At 40.5% G+C, this 25412-nt stretch overlaps 2 protein-coding genes across 2 annotated transcripts in view; one reads left to right on the forward strand and one right to left on the reverse strand.

Moving 5' to 3' along the window:
• Window positions 1–1141: 1141 nt before the first annotated feature.
• On the reverse strand, window positions 1142–8593 carry LOC149309238 (uncharacterized). The gene is made up of 5 exons (XM_089531207.1): window positions 8539–8593; window positions 5927–6251; window positions 3426–3512; window positions 2460–2758; window positions 1142–2420 (listed from the first exon to the last, which is right to left on the reverse strand). Exons 2-5 carry the CDS (start codon window positions 6189–6191, stop codon window positions 1503–1505), a joined length of 1569 nt encoding a protein of 522 aa, XP_089387333.1. The 5' UTR covers window positions 6192–6251; window positions 8539–8593; the 3' UTR covers window positions 1142–1502.
• A 12097-nt stretch (window positions 8594–20690) lies between these two features.
• LOC149309239 (unconventional myosin-Id) overlaps window positions 20691–25412 on the forward strand; it is a 181368-nt gene continuing 176646 nt past the window's right edge. Inside the window, exon 1 of the mRNA XM_089532025.1 lies at window positions 20691–20844. Coding sequence (XP_089388151.1) covers window positions 20750–20844 — 95 coding nt within the window. The 5' untranslated portion in view covers window positions 20691–20749. The remainder of the gene's footprint in view (window positions 20845–25412) is intronic.

Genomic DNA, 25412 nt, shown 5'->3' on the forward strand with positions numbered 1-25412 from the left:
GGAAAAGCACATGGGGGTGTGATTCCCAATCACGTGATTAGCTGAGTTTAAGGACGAGAGAAGGACGCTGTCCCTCCCATGTGATAATCTCCATAGTGTCTGTGCATCGTGTGTATATTTTTATTTTCTATTCTAAAGGCCCCATCTAAAATCTTGATTCTTTTTCTGCTAACACTTACTTATACAGTTGGCCCTCCTTATCCACTGATTTTTTTATCCACAGATTCAAGCATGCATGGTTTGAAAATATTTTTTTAAAAGTATGAATTTCAAATAGCAAACCTTGATTTTGCCATTTTTTTATAAGAGACACCATTTTGCTATGCCACGGATTTTGTTATCCACGGGGGTCCTGGAACAAAAACGCCAGCGGATAACAAGGGCTTTATAGGTCATAACCAACCCTTTGAATTGTGCCTTGATTCTTGAAACAAACAGGCAGCCATTGGAGCTGTTTGAACAGAGACGTTGTACGGTCTCTGTAATCTGCCCAGTTAAACAGCCTGGCTACAGCTCTTTGGACCAGCTGATGTTTCCCAACACTTGTCAAAGGCAGTCCCAAGCAGTGCACATTACATTAGTCCAAACGGGATGTAAGTAAGAAATGTATCACCAAGGCCAGATCTGGCATCTCAAAGAACAGGCACAGCTGGCACACAAGTTTTAAATGTACAAAAGTACTCTTGGTCACTGCAGAGACCTAGGCCTCCAGGTTCCAAGCTGAGTCCAGCAGTATCACCAAACTGCAAACCTACATTTTCGGGGGGGGGGGGGGGCGGGGGCTGTAACCCCATCTAACACAGGCTGGATCCCTTTTCATTTCTCACTGCCATCCCTCTCTCCCCTCTTTTAACTAATAGGTCCCCCCCCCCCCCCGAGTTCTTACCTCCCAATTCACTTCTACTATAACTTGGATGCTTTGTCTGCCCAGCCATTCATGCCAAGTTTGGTTGCAGCTTGCTAGGAAGATGTCCCAATGGTATCTCTGTCACAAAAACTCACAAAATTCACCTTCATTGTGTCAGGCTGCAATGATAAACAATATCACACTGCACAGTTATAGCACTATTATTCAATTTAACTGCTATGGATGCCCCCTGTAGTATTCTAGGTTTTGTAGTTTAGTGAATCATAGAACAGAATCATAGTGAGCCCTAAGAGCTCTCTGGGTGAGAATTCTAAATGCTTCTCCAAAACTGCAAATTCCAGGATTCCACAGGAGGCAGCCATAGCAGTAAAAGTGGAATAATAGCACTACAACACTGCAGTGTGGTATTGTGGTGTGTGTGTGTGTGTGTCCTAAGCAAACACAGTGCAACTTATTTCTGAGAATACGTGTATAAATTTGTGTTCTCAGCCTTCTGGCAAGACCACATTAAGCAACGTGAAGAGACTAACTCAGGCAACAGATATTAAATGTCATAATGAATGATTTGTTATCTGTGAAGGAAAAGCCATTTGTGGGAGTTTCTGTTTCAAATGCCAAAATTGTTTGATCAGCTTTAGGCACTACGTACATGTATTTGGGTTGCCTTTTGCTGTTCCATTCTAAGCAGCAAAATGTCTTTGGTTGCCCCTAGACTTTGCAAAGTATCCAGCTTTACCCTCTTATACAGAGCCAGAACAGGAAGTACGATTAGTGACACAATATTTTCTAAAAACTCTTCAGATTCTCTAAAAAACCGAGCTTTCACTCTATGTAAAATGTTATCAGATAGAAGTTCAGAATGTTGAATACCTAGAATAGCCATGTTAAACTGCAGCTCAAATTCCACATTCTTCTTCAGCTTGTCTTTAGAAGTAAGATCTTTTTTATCCTGCAGACTCCGTAAAATACGGTATTCTGTTTCCTCTGCTAATCTAAACAGTAGCAAATCTTGAGCTATAAAGCAGTGATATTTTTTATGATGACGAATGCAGATTAAATCCAAACAGTATCTTTTTTCTTTATAATGTTTCCCGATCGCCCTCACTAACGCTTTATATCGCTCATTTTCTGGTACTTCGTCAGTTTTTTTACTAGCAGTATTCTTTTTACTTTCATATACAGGTTTCTGCACATCACAATCAACATCACGATACTCAGCAAATGTGCCCACTTTGGAGATTTGTTTTTGTTTATTTGCTGGCAATTCTTTCTTGTAATCTCTTGCTTCCTCATCATCATAATTGACATCAAGATCTTCAGTAGAGGTGTTCTGTGTGGAGATGTGGATATTGTTCTCATTATTAGCTAGAGATTCTTGCCTTTTGACTTCTGATCCATGATCATTTGTAGTGAAGGTGTCCTCTTTGAATATTTGTGCATCCTCCTTTTCTTTATTAGTTGGCAGTTCTTTCCTTTCATCACTTGGTTTCTGTTCACCTGTAGAACTAAAAGGACTAGAAGCAACTGGTTTCTTGTCTCTTGGCTGACTCATCTTCTGTGCAAACAGCAAATCAGATTGCTGTTCATCCACAGCCTCTCTTTTTCTTTTATTTTTATTAGGGAAGAACAATATATCAAGAATTTTGGAGGGTACCTTTTGTGATTTTTTACCAGCAATGACATTATCAAAAAAACATTTTATTTCTTCATTGATTAAAAGAGTGTAATACTGTGGACCAGTAAACATAAAAGCATTCTTCAGTGCCCTCCTGGCCAGCTCTTCTTCCAGTATTTTAAATGCACTGGGTTCCAGATGCTCTTTTAGGTCCTTTATCAATAGATCTTGATTTTCAGTAGCATAGACTTCCATATCAGAAAGTCTGAAATCACCTGGAGAAATAAGATAAACATTCTCAAATGGCAGAATCAGATCTAAAAATTAAGATTATAAGCATTATCGCAATGAAAGCCATTCTAACAGCACCAAAACAGTAAACCTGAGCCTCATAACTAAAAAGAACTTTATCCCCAGTGAAAGATAAACAAAATATTAAGTCTCCAAGACAGATCTTAATTCATGTACTTGGGAGCTTTCATAAATATTACATCTTTTAATTCATTATCATATACAGTAATTGTGGAAATATTTCCTGTGGGTGCTAATTTCTTCCTTGTTTTTAATGTGTTTCTAAATGAAGCTTTTATTCTGCAGCCTTTCACAGAATACTGTGGCAGGTCAAAATGTAGTCCTCCATGTGTAATTCTCCCCTTTATGCCCAGAGTTCTTCCATTTCCCCCAGACCCCCAAAATTAGCAAAGAATGACCACTGCTCGCTGTGGAGGAAGGAAGGTTGTGTGAATGCACAAAGGACGTATTTAAAAAGATAGTTATAGGTAAGCAACCTGTCTTTCTTCATCATATTTGCTGTGTGTAACACACATGGGTGTTCTAGCCTGGAACACTGTATCAGAGAAAGAGCTCTTCAATGCAGGATTATTCAAGGGAGTGGACTTCGCAAGAACTTCCTCTAGAACATTTGAGTCAACAGGTTCATACCCTTATATGATGGCTGTTCACTGAATTTTAACTTCTCTGCTGGGGCACCATCCACTTCTTCAGTCTGATTTCCATGTTCCTTCTTTGCTGAAGACAATATCAAAATGCTAAAAATTATTTTTGCCAGGTTTTGCCTCACTGAAAAATTAAATTCTTTATTATTCCAAAAATACAAAAACAAATTTGCATATGCAAAAAATGTTACAGTTGACCCTTTGTATCCATGGGAGTTCTGTTCCAGAACCCCCACCCACCCACCCACATGGATGCCAAGAATGGCGGGACATTAAGTCTCATCACTTTTAATGGCAGCACACCACGCATGCATCACCATTGGGGGAAATGGGGCATGGCCATCTGTGGAAGGCAAGCCCACAGGATTGTGTAAAAGGAACCACTATACTTACATGAATATTTACAATGCTGAAAAGCATCCATAAATATTATTAGTAATATTGTATGCTGTTTCTTCTTTTAAAAAACTGGCCAAAGCATTTGATTCATAGCAATATTTTGTTTTACACTCTTTCTTCATCTCTTCGTTTTGCTAATCCCTTGCTCTTACATCTTCACTGATTTTTCTTAGCCCTGTCTACCCATTTTTAAAAATGCATTGGAACTTTTAAAGATTCCTTCAGTTTTTAACTGTATCTAGTTTTTCAGTAGACTGAAACTTTAAATTCTACTAATATTTGATAATTAGGAATGAGCAAAACAATGCAGAATAAAAATATTTCCAGGATAAGAAAAGGCCACCAAAATCTACTGCAGAGACCACTGAAGTAACCAGTTCAACGTTCAGTTTACTTTCTCGTTTTAAAAAGGCCTACCCAGGCCTAAAATAGTCTTGGAGGCAACAGCATAGCAAGCTGCCCTATTTTTAGGGGAAGGAATCATCCCAAAAATCCAGAATTGGGGGGAAGTTTTGGGAGCCTCAGAAATGCTCTTTGGGTTGCATGAGGACTACAGATCCATGATATAAATTTCAATACCCTACAATGTTTAGTAGAACAAATATCTCCTCCTGCTCTTTTGCCAGCTGGTCAAAGCATTCCTGGGTATAGTAGAGTTTGTAAAGTGAACCATATTTTCATTTTGAAAGTGCTTCTGTAGCAGTCTAAGGATTTTTTTCCCACAGGCTGTGACCCTAAAAAGTGCAAAACTAACATTATGAAAGAATTCTGTCTCAATGTATCACAATCACAGCATTCAGACACTTCAAAATAGCATGCTCTACTGAACTAATCTCTGGAAAGTTTATACAGAAAAAAATGCCCTCCCCCCAAAACAAACAAACAAACAAACCACCCTTCAGTTTGAGCAACAGACTTTTTCTCTCTCATTTGTATTTTCTTCCTTGAGAAACAGAATGTAAAGCAGGACTGGGGAGCCACTTTCAGAGGGTTGAGCATGGTTTCCCCATATCACCTATGGGGCCCAACACCCCTGAAAACACTAATTCTCCAACTGAAATGCTGGCTGGAACTCTTTCAGCTGATTTCATTGTCTGTCACTGTGTGGTGAGAATGGGAGTGGGTGATGCCAAATGTAATGAGATGGTGCTTTAAGTATTGGATGATTTAGGGCTGAAACAGATGGCCCAAAACCACTGGATTGGGGCTGCTGCAGAGCTACATGCCACAGCAATCCCACACAATGTCCCCAACCTGATGTTTTCCTGGTGCAAAAAGAAACAGCACAAAACCTCTCCTTTTTGTGCCGGGAAAAAGGTGGCTTTGCCACCACAGTGGTGTTTTTGGCACTCCTGCGGCATGTGACGGCTAAACACTGCGCTACTTGAGTGCTGAAAAACTGCTACCGTGTGGGCAGTGGGGTGGCTTCATGACATGCTCCCAGCATCTTGGTGGCATGAGGCATGTTTATGCCACGTCCTCAAGCCACCAGGAAGATGCCACATTTTGCCAGTCTGTTTTCCCCCTTAGTCTCCATCTGCACCGTAGAAATAATGCAGTTTGACACTGCTTTAACTGACATGGCTCAGTGCTATGGAATTCTGTGAACTATAATTTTGTGAGCTATTTAATCTTCTCTGTCTGGGCCAATACGTATGGACCAAAAGCCCCATTCTCACCCTGGCCTGACATCATCCTGTCCAGACCATGCAGGTCATTAGCCCTGGGCTGGGATGAGGCAGACGCAGACTAGATTTGGATCCCATGGATTCGGCCTAATTGTGGCCCAAAGTTGCCTTAAACCATTCTAAAAAAACTGGCTGTTTGCTTGGAGTTTCTAGGGGTAGGCCCCTAGCAAAAATGAGCTAGAGTAACCAAAATGCTGATTAGATCAATAGGACAGAGAAAGAAATTAAGGAAAGCACCATTTAACAGCACAATGGAAAAGTTGGAAGACAATCTGAGAATCAGTTTCTACTAAAAAGAAGAAGAAGAATATATTTCAGCCAGGAAGAGGTGGGGGAAAGGAGTTGTCTGATTCTCCCAATTTGAGGTGCCACTGCCCAGATCAATTATTACAGAACTTACCAGCATCTATTTTATTAGAGACTTTCTTGACAAGTGGTTTCTTTGGAATAGCATCCAATCCACGCTGAAGTGCTTCCAAATGTTTTGGGTGGAAATGGCCCCAAATCAACTTAGCCATCATCACTGCATCGCTGTCCTCTAGTTTACCTTCGGGGATTGTCTCCTCATTTAGCCCGTCTGTATTCATCCAGGACTTGAGTTTGCGCATTTCGTTCTGGTCCAGCTCCTCAAGGATTTTTATCATAAATTGTACATCTGTCTCCATCTTGATAGTTTTTAAGTTTCTGCTGCTGAGAAATGTATACAGTCTGGAATAGACAAGAGCCTGGAGAGGAGATAATGGGGAGGACAAATGTAAGAAAGTAGTTGACACTGATGACACAACTAATTTCATTCAACAGAAATGACACATGCTGAATACTGTACAGAAGGCTAAGGATTTTCTTCGGAAGTATAAAGATAACTTTGATGATAGTGGTAAGAAGGCCTAGGTTGAAAGGGAGAAAGAAAGCCTGGATCAAGGAGAAGGAAAACAGAAGGGAAAAATTGGGTAACCAGCAAGCTAAGGAGTGCTGTATTGGTTTAAACTGAATGTTTTTTAATAACTTGTTATCTTTTTAAACTGCATTTTATTGTTTTATCTTGAGATTTGTTTTGTTTTAATACAGTACTGTGAAATATTTAATTCCATGTTAATTCCATTAATGTTTTTAATTGTATTATTTTTTAACACTCCATGTGGTGCTGAAGCCTGGCTAAAACTATTGTCTTCTTTTTGATAGTATATAAAAGGTGACCTCGGGCAAATCACACTCTCTCAGCCACAAAGGGTGGCAATGGCAAACCCCTTCTGAACAAATCTTGCCAAGTAAACCCTATGATAGCGTCACCTTAGGGTTGCTATAAGTCAGAAATGACCTGAAGGCACAGAATAACAGCAAGAGGTCTGTGGAGGAAGACGTCACATTATAAAAACTTCTGATTTTAAATAAATGAAGAGAACATAGGGAGCTCTAGTATTTCTAATCAACTGACAAATCGGTAAATATGGACATCAAGACAGAGACCAAAAACAAACATACATTGGGAAGCCAAGGTTATGAGGGTGTCTCTGTTTACCACCTCATATTTTCCTTCTTTTTCAAGGTGATGGCCCCAATGCCCTTACTTGCCACCCCAAAAGTTTACTGATAATTGGAAACTATATCTAAATTGCCATTTCAGTTAAATGACTGCACTAAAAAGCTTTACTATAATTAAGCTGAAAATAGCCTCCACAATGGCATAACTAGGGGTTGGGGACCACATTGGGTGATGCCATCAAAATCCCCATGTGTGGTGCAGAACACACAAATACTATCTGGATGGGAAAAAAAGACCACTGTCTTCCAAGCTACCCTTACTACTTGTTCTTTTAAAGTCTTTTAACTCTGGAATTAAACATATAAAATTCTAATCATTATTTAAAATAAGTGGTTTGGATCTTGTGACCATATATTTTGTAATTTCCTGAACCCCGTGGGATTAACAAATGGCAAATAAATTTGAAAGAATCTAAAAGAACTAGGCTTTGGATAAAGAATCAGCTGGGAAATATAAAAATTGTTGGCTGTTCTCCCATTTTAATTCATACTGTAATTAATAATTTCATTCTAGAAGTAAGTTAATGCTAAAATGCCAACTGAAATCAATCAATTATATTTAAAAAGTAAATTAAGTTGCCCTTTTTGTCGGAAAGATGCTGTTCTTCTTAGGTATAATTGATGGACAAGAACTAATTTTACACCATTTTCTTTCATTTTTGTTGCTGTAGAATTAATTGCTGAGAGTGGAAGGGCAATAGGGCAAGTCTGTTGGTTGTACTCTTCGACTGTCATAGGATCACCTTCATAGCATGCCATGAGCTGTGATTGCTTTGACCAGCTTCCCACTTCATACCAGGTTTTGTACATTTATTTTTTCTAGTACAAAAGTTGGTAGAGGCAAGCAGCCAGTGCTGTATCATTCAAGCTTTCTGTTACCAGAATATCCAGACTCGACTTCTAGTGTTGAAGCAAGGCTGAAATGTTTTCCTTCTTATTAATGCCATAGTGGTATATGGAAGAAGAGATCACATTATAAAAACTGCTGAATTTTTAAAAATGAAGAAAACATAGAGAGCTCTAGTATATGCCCCACCCTAATATTAGCAGAAGAGAAACTGAATGTAGATGTAAATGCAAAATGTGAAGAAATCCAATATAGTCACATTAAATATACACTGGTAAAAGGGAACGTGAAGGGAAAGAGAACCAAATGTGTCCAAAACATGCTAGATTTGAATAAATACACAATATAGTTTGAGTATCCCTTATCCAAAATACTTGTCTATTTATCAAGGAATACTTCTACCTTGTTAACTGGGGTATACCTGTATTTTACACTGCCCACACAACTCTGTCTACTGAGTGATTCAGAAATTCAATGGACAATGTATGCTCTGACACCACATTTCCCAGAACTCCATAGCACTGAGCCATGGCAGTTAAAGTGGTGTCAAAGCAGATTAGATGCAGCTAGAAGGTGTACAGTATTTTTAGTTTCCTTTCTCATCACCACCCCCTTTTACTGACCTCAAGGCAGAAAGAAGTCCTTGCCGACAGGTGAAATAACAGCTTCCCTATGAAATTTTTGGCAGCCACAACACTGAAAGAAGCAGCAGCAGCAGCAGCACCTTCACGTCTTTATAAGTTCCAGCCTGGTAGGGGAAAGAAAAACTAATCAGCTGACAAATCAGTAAATATGGATGAGAGGAGAGAGTCCAAGAACTGAAACTCAGGTTGCTTCCCGCCCAGACATACTATGAGCCTATCACTGCATTTTTCAGTGGTTCTGTCTCAAGAAATTCCCGCTTCACCACCTGCAGAAAGGCGGGGGCTAAGTTAAATGCCTGCACTGAAGACCTTACTGGAATTAAGCCGAAAATTGTCATCCATGGTTTTACTCTTCCCCCACTCACATTCCTGTTTGTGGACTGTGGCACAGACCATAAATGGATAATATAAAACAATAGTGTAAAGCTAAAGAAGAACACTAAATCAACCGTCATGCTAAAATACAACTTGAAGAGCATCCCCATAGAATTGAAAGATAATTTCAATTAGGTTGGACCCAAGCCATGTAGGGCTTTAAAGGTGATAACCAACACCTTGTACTGTGCCTGGAAACCAATAGGCAGCCAGTGGAGTCATTTCAATATTGGTGTTATATGGTCACTCCTAGATTTACCCATGACCAGCCTGGCTGCCATATTCTGTACTAACTGAAGTTTCTAGGTTAAGCACAAGGGTAGCCCCATGTAGAGCACATTGCAGAAATTGAGTCGTGAGGTTACCAGTCCATGTACTACAGTTTCAAGGTCTCCTGGTTCCAGAAAAGCAGCTGGTATATCAGCCCAAACTGATAGCAGGCACTCTTGACTGTCATATTTACCTGATTTGTCATCTGGAGCAACGGATCAAAAAGCCCCACCAGACTGCGAACACAGTCCTTTGAGGAGAGCGTGACCCCATCTAGGACGGGAGGTTGCAGCCCAATACCTGGTTTAGGGGTCCCTACTGTAAGTACTTCTGCTTTGTCTGGATTCAGCTTGAATCTGTTTTTCCTCATTACTGCCTCAAGACACTGATTGAGGGAAGAAATGCCACCTGTCATCGAAGCTGCTGACAGAAATATGGAGAAATATATTTGGATGTCATCAGTGTACCGATAACACCCTGCCCCATGTCTATGAATGATTTCTCCCAGCAGCTTCATATATATATTGAATAGCATCGGGGACAGTATGGCACCCTGAGGGACGCCACATTTAAGCTCTGTTTTTGAGGAACGACTGTCCATGAGCATCACCCTCTGAAATCTACCTGAGAGAAAGAACGGAACCATTGCAAAGCAATGCCTCCAATTCCTAACTCTCTCAGGCATTCCAAAAGGATGTTATGATCTATCGTCTTGAAAACCGCTGAGAGGTCTAAAAGCACCAACAGAGTCACGCTTCCTCTGTCGATGCCCAGAGGAAGGTCATCAGCCAGAGCAACCTTGGTAGTCTCCATCCCATATTCTATCCTAAAACCAGTTTGAAATGGATCTACAGTGCGCCTTTCCCTTACACTGGGGATCCGTTCCGGACATCCCCCGCATAAAGGAAAAAACGTGTATGCTTGAGCCGCATTAGAAGTAATGGGGCCCATGCCTATGGCACGCACCCCCATTACCTCTTGGCGCACAGAGGCTTCTTCAGTCATAGGCTTCCAGTTAGGGTTGCCATAAGTCAGGACCTCCAAACCAGGACAAAATTTTCAAATGTAGGACATTTTTTATAATGGAGGACACGCGAAAAAAATTGAATGATTTTTTAAAAAATGTTAATATAAATGCATGTTTCTTAGGCATGATCCAAATGCAGGACATTTGGGCATTATTCCTAGACAGATGGCAGAAATGTGCTTCCCTTTCTGGCCTAACCACCAGCAGCCCATTTCAAAGCACACACGACCCACATTTGGGCATTTGACGTGGCTTTATTTAACACGGCTTCTTGCAGATTCCATAGACTCGTAGAGTCGGAAGAGAGGCAAGGGCCATCCAGTCCAACCCCCTGCCATGCAGGAACTCTCAATCAAAGCATCCCTGACAGAGAGGCTTATTATTGCATCACCAAACCCTTTGGGTTTAATACTTAACATGGGTTAACATGGCTATGCATATTGAACATGTCAAGGTGGTTTAACAAGAAGTGGATTTGCCCTTGTTAATAAATATACAGAAAGGGGAAAATAAAGGCACACATATAGGGGGAAATCCACTTAATAAATATACACAAAGGGGAAAATAAATGAAGACAGATGGGGCCAAAAACCCACTTAATAAATATACAGAGGGGGGAAAGTACATGATGGAAATGGCTACCTACCTCCTTCTCCTCCTCCTTTTCCTTTTTGTCTTTGGCGCCGAAGGGCACCAGAGGCTTGAACTCAATGCTCCTCCTCTTTCTCCTCCTCCTTCTCTTTCTCATTGAGGCTGGCCAATGGTCGACTGGGGCTGGAAACAGCCCAGCCCCTGCTTTTTTCCTATTGGCCAGCCAGCCTCAAGGGAAGGCGTTGTTTTCTTAAGCTTGAGTGTGTGCCAATGTGGTGACTTTCACACGGAAACGGGGACTTTTCAGAGCTTTCCGTGTGATTTTGGTGCCTGGCTCTATATATTTCAGTGCGTTTTTGGTGACTTTTGCCCATTTCAGCTCCAGCCCTGACTCTGAGAGCGAGGCTGGCTACAGAGCAACCAACCCTTTGGAATGTCACACACAACAGTTTTCAGCCAATCAGAGAGAGGACTGGAGAGTGGTCGCCGCCCCCGCCCTCAGGAGACGCTCTCTACAGCCCCTGACTCCCTCTTAAGCCTAGCTTTCCTAGACCTAAGCATACTTCCTCAGATGCATGGGAATTGTAGTTCATTGTGGCACCAGAGCTCTTTCTCACAAAACTACAATTCCCAGGGTTCCCTCGCACTGAGCCAGGGCAGTTAAAGCGGTCTCACACTGGATTATTTCTGCAGTATGGATTGGACCGTGAGCATTTCTAATAACTAAGGTCCAAAACACACTGCAGAAATAATCCAGTTTGTGACCGCTTTAACTCTCCTGGCTCAGTGCTAGGGAATCCTGGGAATTGTAGTTTGTTGTGGCACCAGAGCTCTTTCTGATAAAGAAGGCTCAATGTCTCACAAAACTACACTTCCCAGGGTTCCCTAGCACTGAGCCAAGGCAGTTAAAGCAGTCTCAAACTGGATTATTTCTGCAGTGTGTCTTGGACCCAACTCAGGCTGCATCTTCACTCTAGACTCCAGAGACAATTCCCAGGATTCCATAGCACTGAGCCAGGGCACCTAAAGTGGTCTTGAACTGGATTATTTCTGCAGTGTCTTGGACCCAACTCAGGCTGCATCTTCACTCCAGAGACAATCCAGTTTCATACCGTTTTAACTGCCATGGCCCAGTGCTATGAAATCCTGGGAATTGTAGTTTGTTGTCACACCAGAGTTTGCTGAGAGAGAAGGTTAAATGTCTCCGAAAACTATAATTCCCAGGATTCCCTAGCACTGAGCCATGGCAATTAAAAGGGTGTCAAACTGGATTATTTCTGCAGTGCGGTTGCAGCTGAACACGTTTCTATTTGGCATAAAGCTTCCTGGAGCCCCTTCATGTCAAAATAAACATCTTAAAAGTATTCGAAGGACTGAAAGATTCTTTGGTTGGTTTTAATGGTAATTTTGAGAGTTGAAATAAGTTCCAATTATTTTTATTCAATTAGGGCTATATTTTATTGCCATATTGACATTACGGGGACTTTTTGGGGATTTAGACTGAATATCTGGTGAGATACGGGGGAGATTTGGTGAGTTTTGGCCAAAGGTTCAGGGAATTATCTTCAAGGCTTGTTGGCAACACTGATATTAGCACACGGAAATACTATCTCAATGCGAAGAAGGCCACAGTGTCCTAAGCTGGCCTTATTACTTGTTGGTCTTTTAACTTTCATTTCTTTCTTTCTTCCTCTTGGCTCCAGAGACAGAATGGCATCTAAACGTGAATATACAAGTCTGCTTGAAAACGTTTGCTTTGCCTTTTTCCTGCCCCCATCCAGCTTGACTTGAGGAACAGAAAGGAAAGGAAAGTCTCAAATCCTGTGGACGATTCTTTATTTACATTAAAATTTATTGAACTTTTGGATCATTCATTAACCAGAGTTGTCCGGATATGTTAATAATATAAAATATGAACAATTGAGGAATTGCTAGAGGCAGCACACAATGAAACCAGCTGCAAAGTTTAGAAGCAACACAACTTATAAAAATAAAGTAAAACAGTTCCCAAAATTCAAGAAGCAGCAGCAATTATTTACCTGGTGCTGAAAGAGCCATAATGTGGACATGAGAAAGCCTCACTGGGGAAGGTGTTTGACACATGGGCTACCATCACTGAAAAAAGTCTGCTCTGTAATCACATTTGGCAGGCCCTTATTCCTCCACTTTTCCCACCAGATACAAAGTTTTGCCTAGATCACCACTGGCATTAAATGTGAAGACTTTCACCATCTCACTGTTACTACCAAGAATGCAGATTTCATTGAGGTATGGCAGTTAAAGTGGTGTCAAACTGCATTATTTGTGCAGTGTGGATGCAGCCTATGACATCACAAGGAGCACCTGGACATGAGCCTTGCATTATGGCATTATAGAAGGGCATGCTAATTCAGATAACCTAGCTCCATTTTATCTCAGCCTTTAAGGGTTAAAACTAGCCCTTTTACTTGAGCCAAGAAATGGATGGGCAGTTAAGACAACAGTACTAGCATAGCATTAGCATGCCATCTGTTCTGTGTTTACAGTCTTAACTACCCTATTTTGGACCAACTAAACATTCCAGATAATTTTCAGAAACAGCTTCACATATCACATTGCAAATGAGAGGCTACCACAGCATGAGTGACAATGTGCAATGCACATAGTGATATTTAACTTAAAGGAATAACCTTCCCATATAGAAGGAGTAATGAGTGGAATAAGAAGCATCTGGTAGGTAAGAGTTCTTGTGGAGTATGCTTAAGATGTTATAAGGTTTATGATGCTTATGTGGCTGTTTTGTATTGATGTTTGAATGTTTTGAGTAACTATTTAATAAAGCTTTTTTTAAAAAGAAGAAATAAATCTTCCCATACTTCTTGTTCACTTGTACAACGAAACAAAATTTCTACAGTCTGGGTGCTATATTTCAAATTGTTCATTTACTTGTTTCACAAAGCTACAATTTCCAAAATTCCATAGCACTGAGCCATGGCAGTAAAATGGTGTCAAACTGAATTATTTGTACAGTTCAAGTGCAGATGCAATCTATGGAATACGTTCATTTTAGTGTGATCTTTCCTGGATTAAAATCTACTTCATCAGTTGTACTGTTGTTGTTCATTCCTCAGAGACAACCCAGACAGGTATACCCTCTCATCAAAGGAAACATCTCAGATACTCTCCATTTAGGATGCTTCCCTTGTCAACTGTCATCCTTGGAAGCCTTTTCCCAAACCGTTTTTAGAAAGCAGGCTTCAGAGTTTAGAGTGGAAGGAGAAGTATGGCTCACTGAGGATGATTAATTCTGCACAACAGTTATGTTATATATGGGGACTATGGAAAGAAGCTGGAAAATGCTTCAGCTCATCAGTCAAAATAAGTTGTGAACATACACTGAATGTAGCACAAGCCATGCTATCATGACTAGTCTCCCTCCTCCACACACCTCTCCTGTATACAACCACCTGCCAAGTAGACAAAATGTACAGACAAAAATGATTCAATAATTAATATGTATTAAACAATAGGATTCTCCCCATTCCACCAACATGCCACCTGGAATAAGATAAGTGTCCAGTCTCCACATACAAGCCAAATAGTTCATTCCATCTACAAGTTCCCCATGATTTATCTCACTGCAGTGTTTTATCAGCTATAAGAAAGACATTTGTATCATATTCCCAATAAGCAAAGCATTAATCAGACAGTTTATTTGCTAACAAATATGCTTTTATTACAAAAAAAAAAAAAAACCCAAGGAGAGAAGGTAAAACTGTCTTGCAAACCATCAATAGAAACTTAATTCAAGTGGAGCCTACATGTCTGGAAGTAATTTCACTGGTTGTGAGCCAACTACACTTCATGGCCTCTACAAGAAGTACCACCCTCACTGCTACATGAACTTCTCTACTGGTGATGAAAGGCTTCTTCTTGAAATGTGACATCCTGGAGGCTTCCAGAGCCACCAACCCATATAGGTGAGGTTTGTTCAGGGACCGAAGTACATCTAATGCCCAGCAATATCGACTTGTGTCTTCAGGAACCTGTCATATAAATGTCATATGTATTAGCAAGGTTGACTTAAAAGTAATTAAAAAGAGCAACCTTCCTGAATCTCACCTTCTCAAGCTATACTGGACCACAGTTCCCACCACTGATGAGGGGTGTAATCTAATACATCTGGAGAGCACTAGGAGGTTGTGCAAACCAGCCATTAATGCGATGCACCACACCACACAGCAGGCAGCATCACAGCACTTCTCTGGTGCTGTGTCCAGATGATGTAGCGTGAAAGGAGCGCCAAAAAGCCATGGAGCAAGTGGCTATGGCACCCTTTTCATGGTGCAAAAAGGACAGATAGGGGCCATGGCATATAGCTGCTACAGCCCTGGTCTGGTACTTGGTCTGCTGAGCCCCTAGGTTGCAGAAATTTGCACTATAAAGGTGAAATGTGGTTGTTTCTGGACTTTTATCCATATACCAAGGATGGTCAACTTTTTATTTTTCTTTACAATTTCCACAACCACGTACCAGTGGCATCTCTAGAGTGGTGCGGGGATCCAGACTGCACCAGGTGACACCCGGGGTGTGTGTGACACCACTTCTGCTCAAACACCTGTATTTGAGCAGAGACATGGTGGCATTTGCTTTATCTCTTTAAAATGCTTTAAGAGATGATGGGAGTAAGGTGAATCTTACTTTTCTTCAGTGGGAGAAGAAAAGAGGGTCCCCAGAATTTTTTAAAATTAAAATTAAAATTTCAAAATTTTAATTTTTGAAATTAAATTTCGATTTTTAAAAAAAAATCATTTAAATTTTTTTTATTTTAAAATGTTACATTTTAACCAAATCTTCACTATGTATGTGTAAGTAAATTTAAGTTATGCATATTATATTGTAATTTGAAGGTATAATTTTTAATTTTGCTAGTTGTTTATGTTACAACTATTAGCATTACATTCAGTGGTATATGGGAATTATGATTTACAAGTAACATTAGTGCAAATTTTTTTTTACTAAGGTTTCTATATGGTGTGAAATGGGAGGAGGAGGTCAATGAGGAGGGTGACACGATAAGTGACCGGACCGGGTGGCACCAACCCGAGGGATGCCACTGCCACTTACCTTTGGCAATACTGGCTGGGGCAGCCCATACCAAAAAAAAAAATTAACTAAAGTAAAGAAACGCAAAATCAACCTACAAACTCTTCAACAGATCTGTTAAGTCGTTTACCTGTTTTAGGATTCTGTACATGTATTTTGAATGGCTTGTTTTCTTCTTCCTTCTGTATAACTGGATGCCACAGAGCGCCAGTGAGTGTGGTCCTTCAGACTGCTGCTGTGGACTCAGGAAAGGCTTCATTCTGGCTGTTAAAGGATGAAGATTATTAGAGTGGTACTAACAAATACCTGCCTATCCAGATCCAAAAATCACCCACCTCCAGTTGGATATTTTTGATGGTAGCAGCCTATCTCAACCCCTGCTAAGAGGCTTATCTGGCACTTAATATGGCTATTTTGGCCATTGGTTAAGTTGTTGTTGTTGTTCTTAATTTTCTGAAACATTTAAATAAATGTCTTTAGTGATTTTAGATATTTTTATTTTGCTGGTGGTTTTATTTTATTAATTATGTCTGTCTCTAATTATTGCTGTTTTTTGGTCTTATTACAAATCACCAAAAGGAAAAAAAAAACAAGAGTACTATTTGGTCTAAAAGTTTAAGCCAACCATAAAGATTTAAAGATGATTTGGTCAAGATTTGATCATCTTGCTTGGAATTATGTTTCCTTAAAACATTCATACATTATGTTACATACCATTCATAGTAGCATAATCCTGTTGCATCTACAGCATTGCTACCTTTAGTAAGGAACCAGACTTTAAGGCATGAATCAAGTCACTGCTTCTGGCTTATTGTGGCTTAGAGAGATAACCACAGACGTTCTTTTTACTAATCAAACATAAAGTAATGGTATAGCTGCAAGGGCTTGGTACAGTTGGCATGTAATCTTAGTTACAAGATACTTCTGAAAAGTAGTCACTACTCAAATTCTTAGGTACTCCATTTGGAATCAGCATCTCACAAATTGGTATGTACTCCATGTTAGACATCAGCTCAGGTGCCATTTTAATGTAAGGATATTCAAGTGAAAATGGCCCTCAGGCCTACTCCCTAATGTTTATATTAATTTCCAGTTGTTGCCATAGGAGAAAAGAGCAGCATTTATAATCTATTAATATAATAATATAATCTATTAATATAATCTATAATCTATTTATAATTCAGGGCAGTTTTAGGTTTCACAGACCAATGTACACAAACATCCATTGAAGTGTATGATAGTCTACATTTGCCTGCCCCTAAGTATGAAGAGGTCACTTATATGTTTTAGCAGTTTATAACTAAGATTATGTGCCTTCCAACATAAGCTGTACTATTAGCTTATGTTTGATTAGTAAAAAAGTGTGTGTGTGTGGCTGCCTCTTAAGCCAGAACAGGGAATGTGTGACCTTCCAGATCTTAGATTGGAGATCCCTCCACCATTGACTATGCTTAGGACTGATTTGAATTTCAACCCAAGAACATCTCTCAGTACAAGTGAGCCATAGCCTCATCTACGCATACTTGATTAGTCTGCCATTTGCAGAACAGGGACATAAGAAAGAATTCTAAACAGCAATAAACCAATAAAGAAAACTTTTGAGCAACAGTTTAGTACATAGAGTAGTAAATTAATTATTAAATCAAGCATTTTATTTAATGCAGACTGCCTTTAACAAAAACTGCCTCTGCCCTTGTATCTTAAAATGGTAATAGATGCAAGGTAAAACTTTTAGTAGTAGAAAGGTAAGTGCCTATGCTTCACCAGTTACATTTTGGGTTCACAGATAACTATGAAGGATATAGAAACAAAGAGAAAGAGAAAGCAACCTCAACATAAGCTGTCTAAAGCATGGTATATGTTCGTTTAGTTTGATAGCTCTAGTTGTTTTGTTGTTCATTTTAAATTCTGGATTTCTGCCTATATTTTCTATCCACAAGTTGGTCCCTTTATCAGAATAAGAAAGCTGTTGTTTCAGCCCTCAGTTAAACCACTAGTCAAATTTCTCAGTAAATCACAAACATATTGATAAGCACTGAACTAAACAATGTGTTGCTTAAGCCTGTCCAGAGCTCAAGTTATCACATACACAGTTTCTTACAACACTCTCAAGGTATCTTTTGTACAACTATATTTAATGTCAGTATTAAAGACACCAGATCCCATTATTCACAATACCTAACATCTGACTTGTGAAAAATTGATGCTGTATAATGTGTAACAAACCTGTGTTATCAAAGAGCAGAAAAGAGCTAAGTGCAGTATGAATATCAGAAGATGGTTTTATACTTTTGTAACAGCTGTGTTTCTCCTTATCACCTTCCATCTCCAGGTGCAACAAGGACAGTGCTGTTAATGGCATACATTCAAAGGTTAATGCGGCTTGCAATTTGGCTTCCTTGTGCAGCTGGGTTTACAGGAAAATGCTTAATCTAGAGGAGTGCTTTTCTGATTTTCTGCTTTCAGGAGACAGTTCCACATGAAATTCCCTCCTGAGCAGACTCTTGAAAATTTGTTGTAATTATACTGGTACCATAATTGAATCTATGGTGGCCTCCACAAAGTTCACAGGCCAATGGCTATATCCGTTATTGATAGGGCTGTCGGATCTTAGGGCCTGGGCCCTTTTCTTCAGTCCGCAGGGTGAGAGTACTGCCTTAAAATGTGTCTGTATGTGTCTATTTGTTATCTCATTTGTTAGGCTTTGGCTGTATCCACACTGGAGATATAACCCAGTTTGGCACTGCTTTTAAGTGTCTTGGCTCAAGGCTATGGAATTCTGGGAGTTGGAATTTGTTGTGGGGCCCAGAGCGGAGGCTGTGCAGATGGCACATATGGACCCACCGCTAGCAGGCATGTATCCTGGTGGTGAAAAGGAACTGAGGTCTTCACCTTGCTAAGAGTAGGTTGGCAAAATGTGGAAGAATAACCCCTGAGGCCAGTGAGTTTGTGGTTGATACCACACAGCAGAATTAATGCAATCGGACATCACTTTAACTGTCCTGGATTCATCCTCTGGAATCCTGGGATTCCAGTAGTTTGCTGTGGCACCAGAGAAGGCTAAATATCTCACAAAACTGCTGTCAGAGAAGGCTAAATATCATACAAATCCCACAATTCCATAGCATTGAGCCATGGCAGTTAAATCAGGATGGTTTCTCAAGTGTTCTGCTTCTGCTGATTTTTCCGACTGACTCAGAAAAATGAATGAATTTATTACGGCATCCAGCCAGCATAAAATAATAAAATGTTTAGGAAAATTACCTTACATCCAGTTAGAAACATTTATATTCCAGCATACCATAGTATAAATGCATGAGTACATACAAGTGTTAAGGATAAAACTTCGAACCGTGTTTCTGGGGGGATTTAGGAATACAAAAATAATTGATTACAGTATCTACTATTAAAACAACTGCAAGGATATGATTATATGATAGTTGCCCTTCTAAATGTGGCAAATAATTCTGGGATTTATAGTTTTGTGAGATATTTAGCCTTCTCTGGTGCCACAGCAAACTACTGGAATCCCAGGATTCCAGTGTCCCTTGGTTCATGTTTGAACATTGCATTTGGTGGCCCCTATGTTACTAATAATGTTACTATTAGTGTTAGTTACTATTCCCATTACTATTGATAGTTTTATCAATAATGTTGCTATTGCTATTAGTTACTATTACTGGGACACTGGGAGACTGGGGTTTGAATCCCGGCTCAGCCGTGAAGACCTCAAGCCACACTCTCTCAGCCTCAGAGGATGACAAGGGCAAACCCTGCCTCTGAATAAACTTGCCAAGGAAACACATTATAGGTTCCCCTTATAAGTCTGAAACCACTTGAAGGCACACAACAACATTGTGTTTTTAATTATTTTTAAAATTTTAGTTGTGTTGTTTTAATAATGTTTTATCTTGCGAGCTGCCTTGCGTCAGTCCCTTTTCGGGGAAAAGGAGACATAGATGGGAAAGTAAGAGAGAAAGAAAGAACAGCAACATGCTTTTTATGTGGGATTTTTGGGCTATGTGGCCATGTTCTGTAAGAGTTTATTCCTAATGTTTTGCCAGCATCTGTGGCTGGCATCTTCAGAGAAAATCCCACAAAAACCTCTGGATGCCGGCTGTGAAAGCCTTCAGCTTCACAGTAATAGTAATAATTATTTATTTTATTTAATTTGACACTCGTTCCTCCACATTTAGGGGCACAGGACCCCCGTGAATGTGGAAAAACCACAAATAACAAAAACACTATGATTTTTTAACCTGAGAGAACACCTCTCTAGGAATCTCTAGGTCCTCCAGTACAATTATTTTATTTATTTATTTATTTATTTATATTATTTAATTAATTAATTTAATTAATTAATTTTATTTATTATTTTATTTATATTATTTAATTTTATTTTATTAATTTTATTTATTTATTTATTATTTTATTTATTCATTTTATTTCTATGCCGCCTTTCTCCCAGGAAGGGACCCGAGGTGGCTTACAAAATAACAATATTACAAAACAAGGCACTCAAACACATACACAAAAATATTATAAGCCTCTGAAGACACTAGGTGGCGCTCTAACTATTTGGAGGCAAATCAGGGCGGGGCTGTGAGCGAGCTCTGGGCGTGGCTTGTGGCCTAGGGAGTTGGCCCCGCCTCCTTCTCAGGGGAATGACGCGCCTGCAGTCATGGCGGCGTCGGCGGCGTCTCAGGTGAGGGGCGTGGCTTGTGCGGGAGCCCCGCCCCTCGTCCCCTCCCTCCTCAGATAGACCGGCTTACTTGGTCATTTGGTCTTTGCTGGTCTTGGTGATCGGACGGGGTCGCGCCTGTTGCCGGTCTCTTCTTCAGCATGGCCGAGCAGGAGAGCCTGGAGTTCGGCAAGGCGGACTTCGTCCTCCTCGACTCCGTCTCGATGCCTGAGTTCATGGCCAACCTGAGGCTCAGGTAAAGGACTGGGCGGAGGCGGCAGGTGCTGAGCTTCCCTCTCATGGACCTGGCTTTATCTCAGGGATGGAGAGCCAAGGTCTACCTGGTTTCTTTGCCTTTGTGGGCGTGGCTGGCTGACTCTCCCTATTGCAGTGGTCCCAAGCTGTGCCCTTTAAGAGCTTTTGGACTTCTACTCCCAGAAGCCTCAGCCATGTTGGCCAATAGCCTGGGATGCTGGGAGCTGAAGTCCAAAATCTATTAAAGGGCACAGTTTGAGGACTTCAGCTCCCAGAATCCCAGGCTATTGGCCAACATGGCTGAGGCTTCTGGGAGCTGAAGTCTAACATCTCTTAAAGGGCACAGTTTGGGGACCACTGCTCTTTTGGAAGGAGATACTACAGAAGTTTTATCTCCTCCTGTAAATTAATAGAGGGACCTTTGCCCTTGCCATTCCTCTGAGGCCGAGATTGTGGACTGCAGCTCCCAGAAGCCTCAGCCATGTTGGCCAGTAGTATGGGATTCTGGGAGCTGAGGTCCAAAATTCCTTTAAAGGGCACAGCTTGGGGACCACTGCACTAACAATAAAAACATTATTGTTATTGTTTTTCTTGGCGAGTTTCTTCAGAGGGGGGCTTTTGCCCTTGACAACCTCTGAGGGTGAGACAGCGTGACTTGACCAAAGTCACCCCATTGGGTTTCCATGGCTGAACTGGGTGTCATCCTCTGAGGCTGAGAGAGTGTGACTTGACTAAAGTCACCCCATTGGTTTCCATTGCTAAGCTGGGATTCAAACCCTGGTCTCCAGAGTCATAGGATTTCTTGGCAAGTTTCTTCAGAGGGGAAAGTTTGCCCTTGGCATCCTCTGAGGCTGAGAGAGTGTGACTTGACCAAAGTCACCCCATTGGGTTTCCATGGCTGAGCTGGGATTCCAACCCTGGGCTCCAGAGTCATAGGGTTTTCTTGGCAAGTGTCTTCAGAGGAGGATCTTTGCCCTAGCCATCCTATGAGGCTGAGAGAGTGTGACTTGCCAAAGGTATCCCCAGTGGGTTTTTATGGCTGAGCTGGGATTCAAACCCTGGTCTCCAGAGTCATATGTTTCTTTGTTGAGTGGGGGGTTGACCCTTGCGATCCTCTGAGGCTGAGAAAGTGTGATGTAGTCCAGTGCTCAAACCACTGCACCATGTTGGCTTTCCTATTATGACTATAACAACAGCAGCAACAACAACACTATTATCATTTCTGTATTATTATTATTATTATATTCATTTATATCCCAGCTTCCTCCCCACAGTGGGACTCAAGGTAGCTAATGACATATCGAAAACAATACAGATTAAAAATTATACAGATTCCCCCCCTCCATAAAAGTAGAAATGTAAAGTGATCTAAAAAGCCATTATACAGAAGGACATCAAGGAGGGAGGCATTGTGGAAGAAGCTGTGTCAGTCACCTATTCAGTGCTTATGTTCCAAGCACTTCACCTGCATAATAGCCTCCGTCAGGCTAGCGTCCCCCAGATATATTGGATTGCAACTCCCATCACCCTGGGCCAGTATATTGTTGTAGTCTAGCACATCTGGAAGGTGAATGAATGAATGAATGAATGAAAGAATGCTTATTAAGGCATAGATCAACACAAGGGAGCGGGGTGCATTCAGTTAACAATGTAAAATATATGTAATCTGGAAAGTAGCACCCTGAGGGAGACTGCTTTACAACAACCCTGTGTGGTGACTTTGTGTTATTATCCTGTGTATTGTGAATCGGTGGTGATGGGAAGAAGAGAGGACTGTGAAGAGAATAGCTTGCCTTGGGTCCAAAACACACTGCAGAAATAATTCAGTTTGAGACTGCTTTAATTGCCCTGGCTCCATGCTAGGAAATTCTGGGAACTGTAATTTTGTGAGATGTTTGGACTTCTCTGTCAGAGAGATCGGATACCACAATAAATTACAATTCCCAGAATTCCCTAGCACCTCAAAAATGGTCTCATATTGAATTATTTCTGCAGTGTCTTTTGGACCTAAATCTACCCAGTGAATTAATTGCAAAGGTGAAGTTGGAATGTGGGAGTTCTGATGCGTACTTGTCTCTTAGCCATGGAACTAAATCCATCTTGTCCTGCATCCAATATTCTAAGTGGACTGTCTTTAAATGGGAAAGTTTCATTTTCAACAGTTGTGTTTCATAGCTCTTTACAGACTTCTGCACCAAGAATTTATCTAGTTCTTAAATAAAAAAAATCTCTGGCTGCAGTTTAGGTTCAGCCTACTCCTCCAGCATCCTGATGTTGTATTTGTATCCTGCTTACCCACCAAAACTGGGATTCAGAATAGGTTTAGATTTTAAAAAAATCCCCCAATACAATTTAAAAACATGCAAAATGCATTTGAACCAATACAGTGAAATACATACAAAAAGTGAACATTAACATAGAATTAAAGAGTTCACAGTGTTAAAATAATCAGACCTCAATTTAAAAGAATCAAATGCAGTTTCAAAAGATAAGCATTAAAAAAACAGTTCAGCCTAAAACAGCACCCTCTAGCCAGTTCTTTAAGAGCCTTTGTTTTAAATGCCTGTTGAAATAAAAGGTTTTAGCTTGCCAATAAGGAAGGAGCTATTCTGGCCTGCCTGGGAGCAGCCACCAAGAAGATCAAATGTTGCATCCTCACCATCCGTATTTGCAATGGTGGTGGGACTGAGAGAAGGACCTCTCTGGATTATCGTAGGGCTCATAATGGAGATATGGGCCTGATACAGACAGGGCAAAATAAAGCTGCTTCGAGTCACTTTGGAGGTATACTGTTTAAATGATACATGCGTCCTAAGAGTCCGGAAGCCACACCAAAGCCACGCTCCAGTACTAAGTACTGGAGTGCAGCTTTGGTGCAGCTTCTAGACTCTTAGGACGCATGCATCATTGAAACACCATACCTCCAAAGTGACCTGAAGCAGCTTTATTTTGGCCTGTCTGTATAGAGCCATGGTCTACCAGGTAACCTAGACCCCTACTCTATAATATGATCTTTTCTGCTGCTTTTTTATTGGCTTTCCCACTCATTCTGAAAAAAATCCCTTAAAGCTTAATTATTAACTCTCAGTTAAAACATACTGACATTTTTAATACCACCATTTTGCCTTTGGTCCCACTCACCGCTGGAGTACGACCCCAGAGAACTTCTCTAACACTGAATTTGGTCCTCACCTTGAATGTGGGTCCCCATCCTTGATCTAAACCAGAGGAAAGCAGAGAACAGACCTGGGACTTCATGCAGTAGTACCCAACCCTTTCCCCAGCTTCCCCCTTTTCAAGAATGAATTGTCTCCCAGGAAATCAGGAGAGTGGCTGTTTACTTTTTAAATAGGTTACATTGTTTTTCAAAATCAGAAGTGGATTTTTGGCTACTTGAAATTTTTGGGACACTTTATAGTGTTTATGTAGTCCATTGAAGGTCTCAAGGTTGAAAATTTGCCTCCAGACCCACCAGGGTTTGCTAACTGGTAACACTCTAGGATAGTTTAAGAATGGGACTTCTGACTAGACTTCTAATTCCTAGCAAAATGTCTGGTCCAACATCCTGCTCCTCCCTCATCTTCTTCCACAGTGGCAACACCCACAGATCTGATTAAAACATCTCAAAGGCATTAAACTCCTGGAACAAAACTAGTTTTGTTTGTTTTTTTTAAAATTACTTTTGCAGAAGTAATTGGTCAGTGTTTATTCCTACTGGATTTGTGGTTACATGCGACTCTTACTTGTTTGGGCGTATTTGTGGTCCTTGTCACTATATTTGGCACACTTGATTATTTCTGGGTTTGTGGAGTTTATGCTTCAAGTAAATGAATATACCATTCATGAATGCATCTGTTTGAAACTTGGTTCCATTGATTTCATTACAATTTATTTTCAGACTACTTTGCTTAAGATTTTACTCTAATTCATCTGGTGGGATGCATTGTGCAGCTTTGTTTTGGAAGGCATAAACTAATGAATGGAATCTGTGGGACTTTTTCCTGTTGCTTCCTATTTAATGGCTTTGGATACTCGGTTGCTTATGACAGGAATAATTTTTATCTCTATCTTATTTTTTTGTCCACAGATTGTTTTTAGAATGACTAGAATAGTGACAACTCTTCTGTAACTGAGACTGCTGCAACACTACAGAATTAATGAGGTTTGACACCGCTTTGACTGTCATGACACCATTTTATGCTATCCTCCAGTTTGTAGTTTATTATGGAACTTGGAGGTTTCTGACAGAGAAGCCTCAATATCTCATAGAACTACAAAACCCTGAATTCCATTGCGTGTTGCTATGGCAGCTGAAGTGGTGTCAGATGCATTCATTCTGCAGTATTGATGCAGTCCTAGAGAACCATTTGAAGTTGGCCGGAGAAATTTTGTCTCTGATGCCAAAGAAGTCAGGCAAGACCAATACCTGCATAGGAGTTTATGTAGGAATCATAAAATAATAGAGCTGGAGGGTAAAAAGGAGACAGGGAAGGGGAGAAAAAGAATATCTAGCAGCTCCTTTAAGACTAGCTGATTTTTATGTTTGCATGGGCTTTCATGGATATCACT

The sequence above is a fragment of the Sceloporus occidentalis genome, unplaced genomic scaffold (assembly GCF_023333645.1).
Source record: "Sceloporus occidentalis isolate IW3139 unplaced genomic scaffold, rSceOcc1.0.p SCAF_7, whole genome shotgun sequence".
Classification (NCBI taxonomy): domain Eukaryota; kingdom Metazoa; phylum Chordata; class Lepidosauria; order Squamata; family Phrynosomatidae; genus Sceloporus; species Sceloporus occidentalis.

Excerpts from the sequence above, each read along its gene's own strand:
- LOC149309238 (XM_089531207.1), bottom strand. The coding sequence starts at position 6,191 with ATGGAGACAGATGTACAATTTATGATAAAAATCCTTGAGGAGCTGGAC. Across the intron at positions 3,513-5,926 it reads CTCTAATAAAATAGATGCTG|CAAAGAAGGAACATGGAAAT; the intron begins GTAAGTTCTGTA and ends TATTGTCTTCAG. Across the intron at positions 2,421-2,459 it reads ATAAAAGAAAAAGAGAGGCT|ATGAGTCAGCCAAGAGACAA; the intron begins GTGGATGAACAG and ends TTTGCACAGAAG.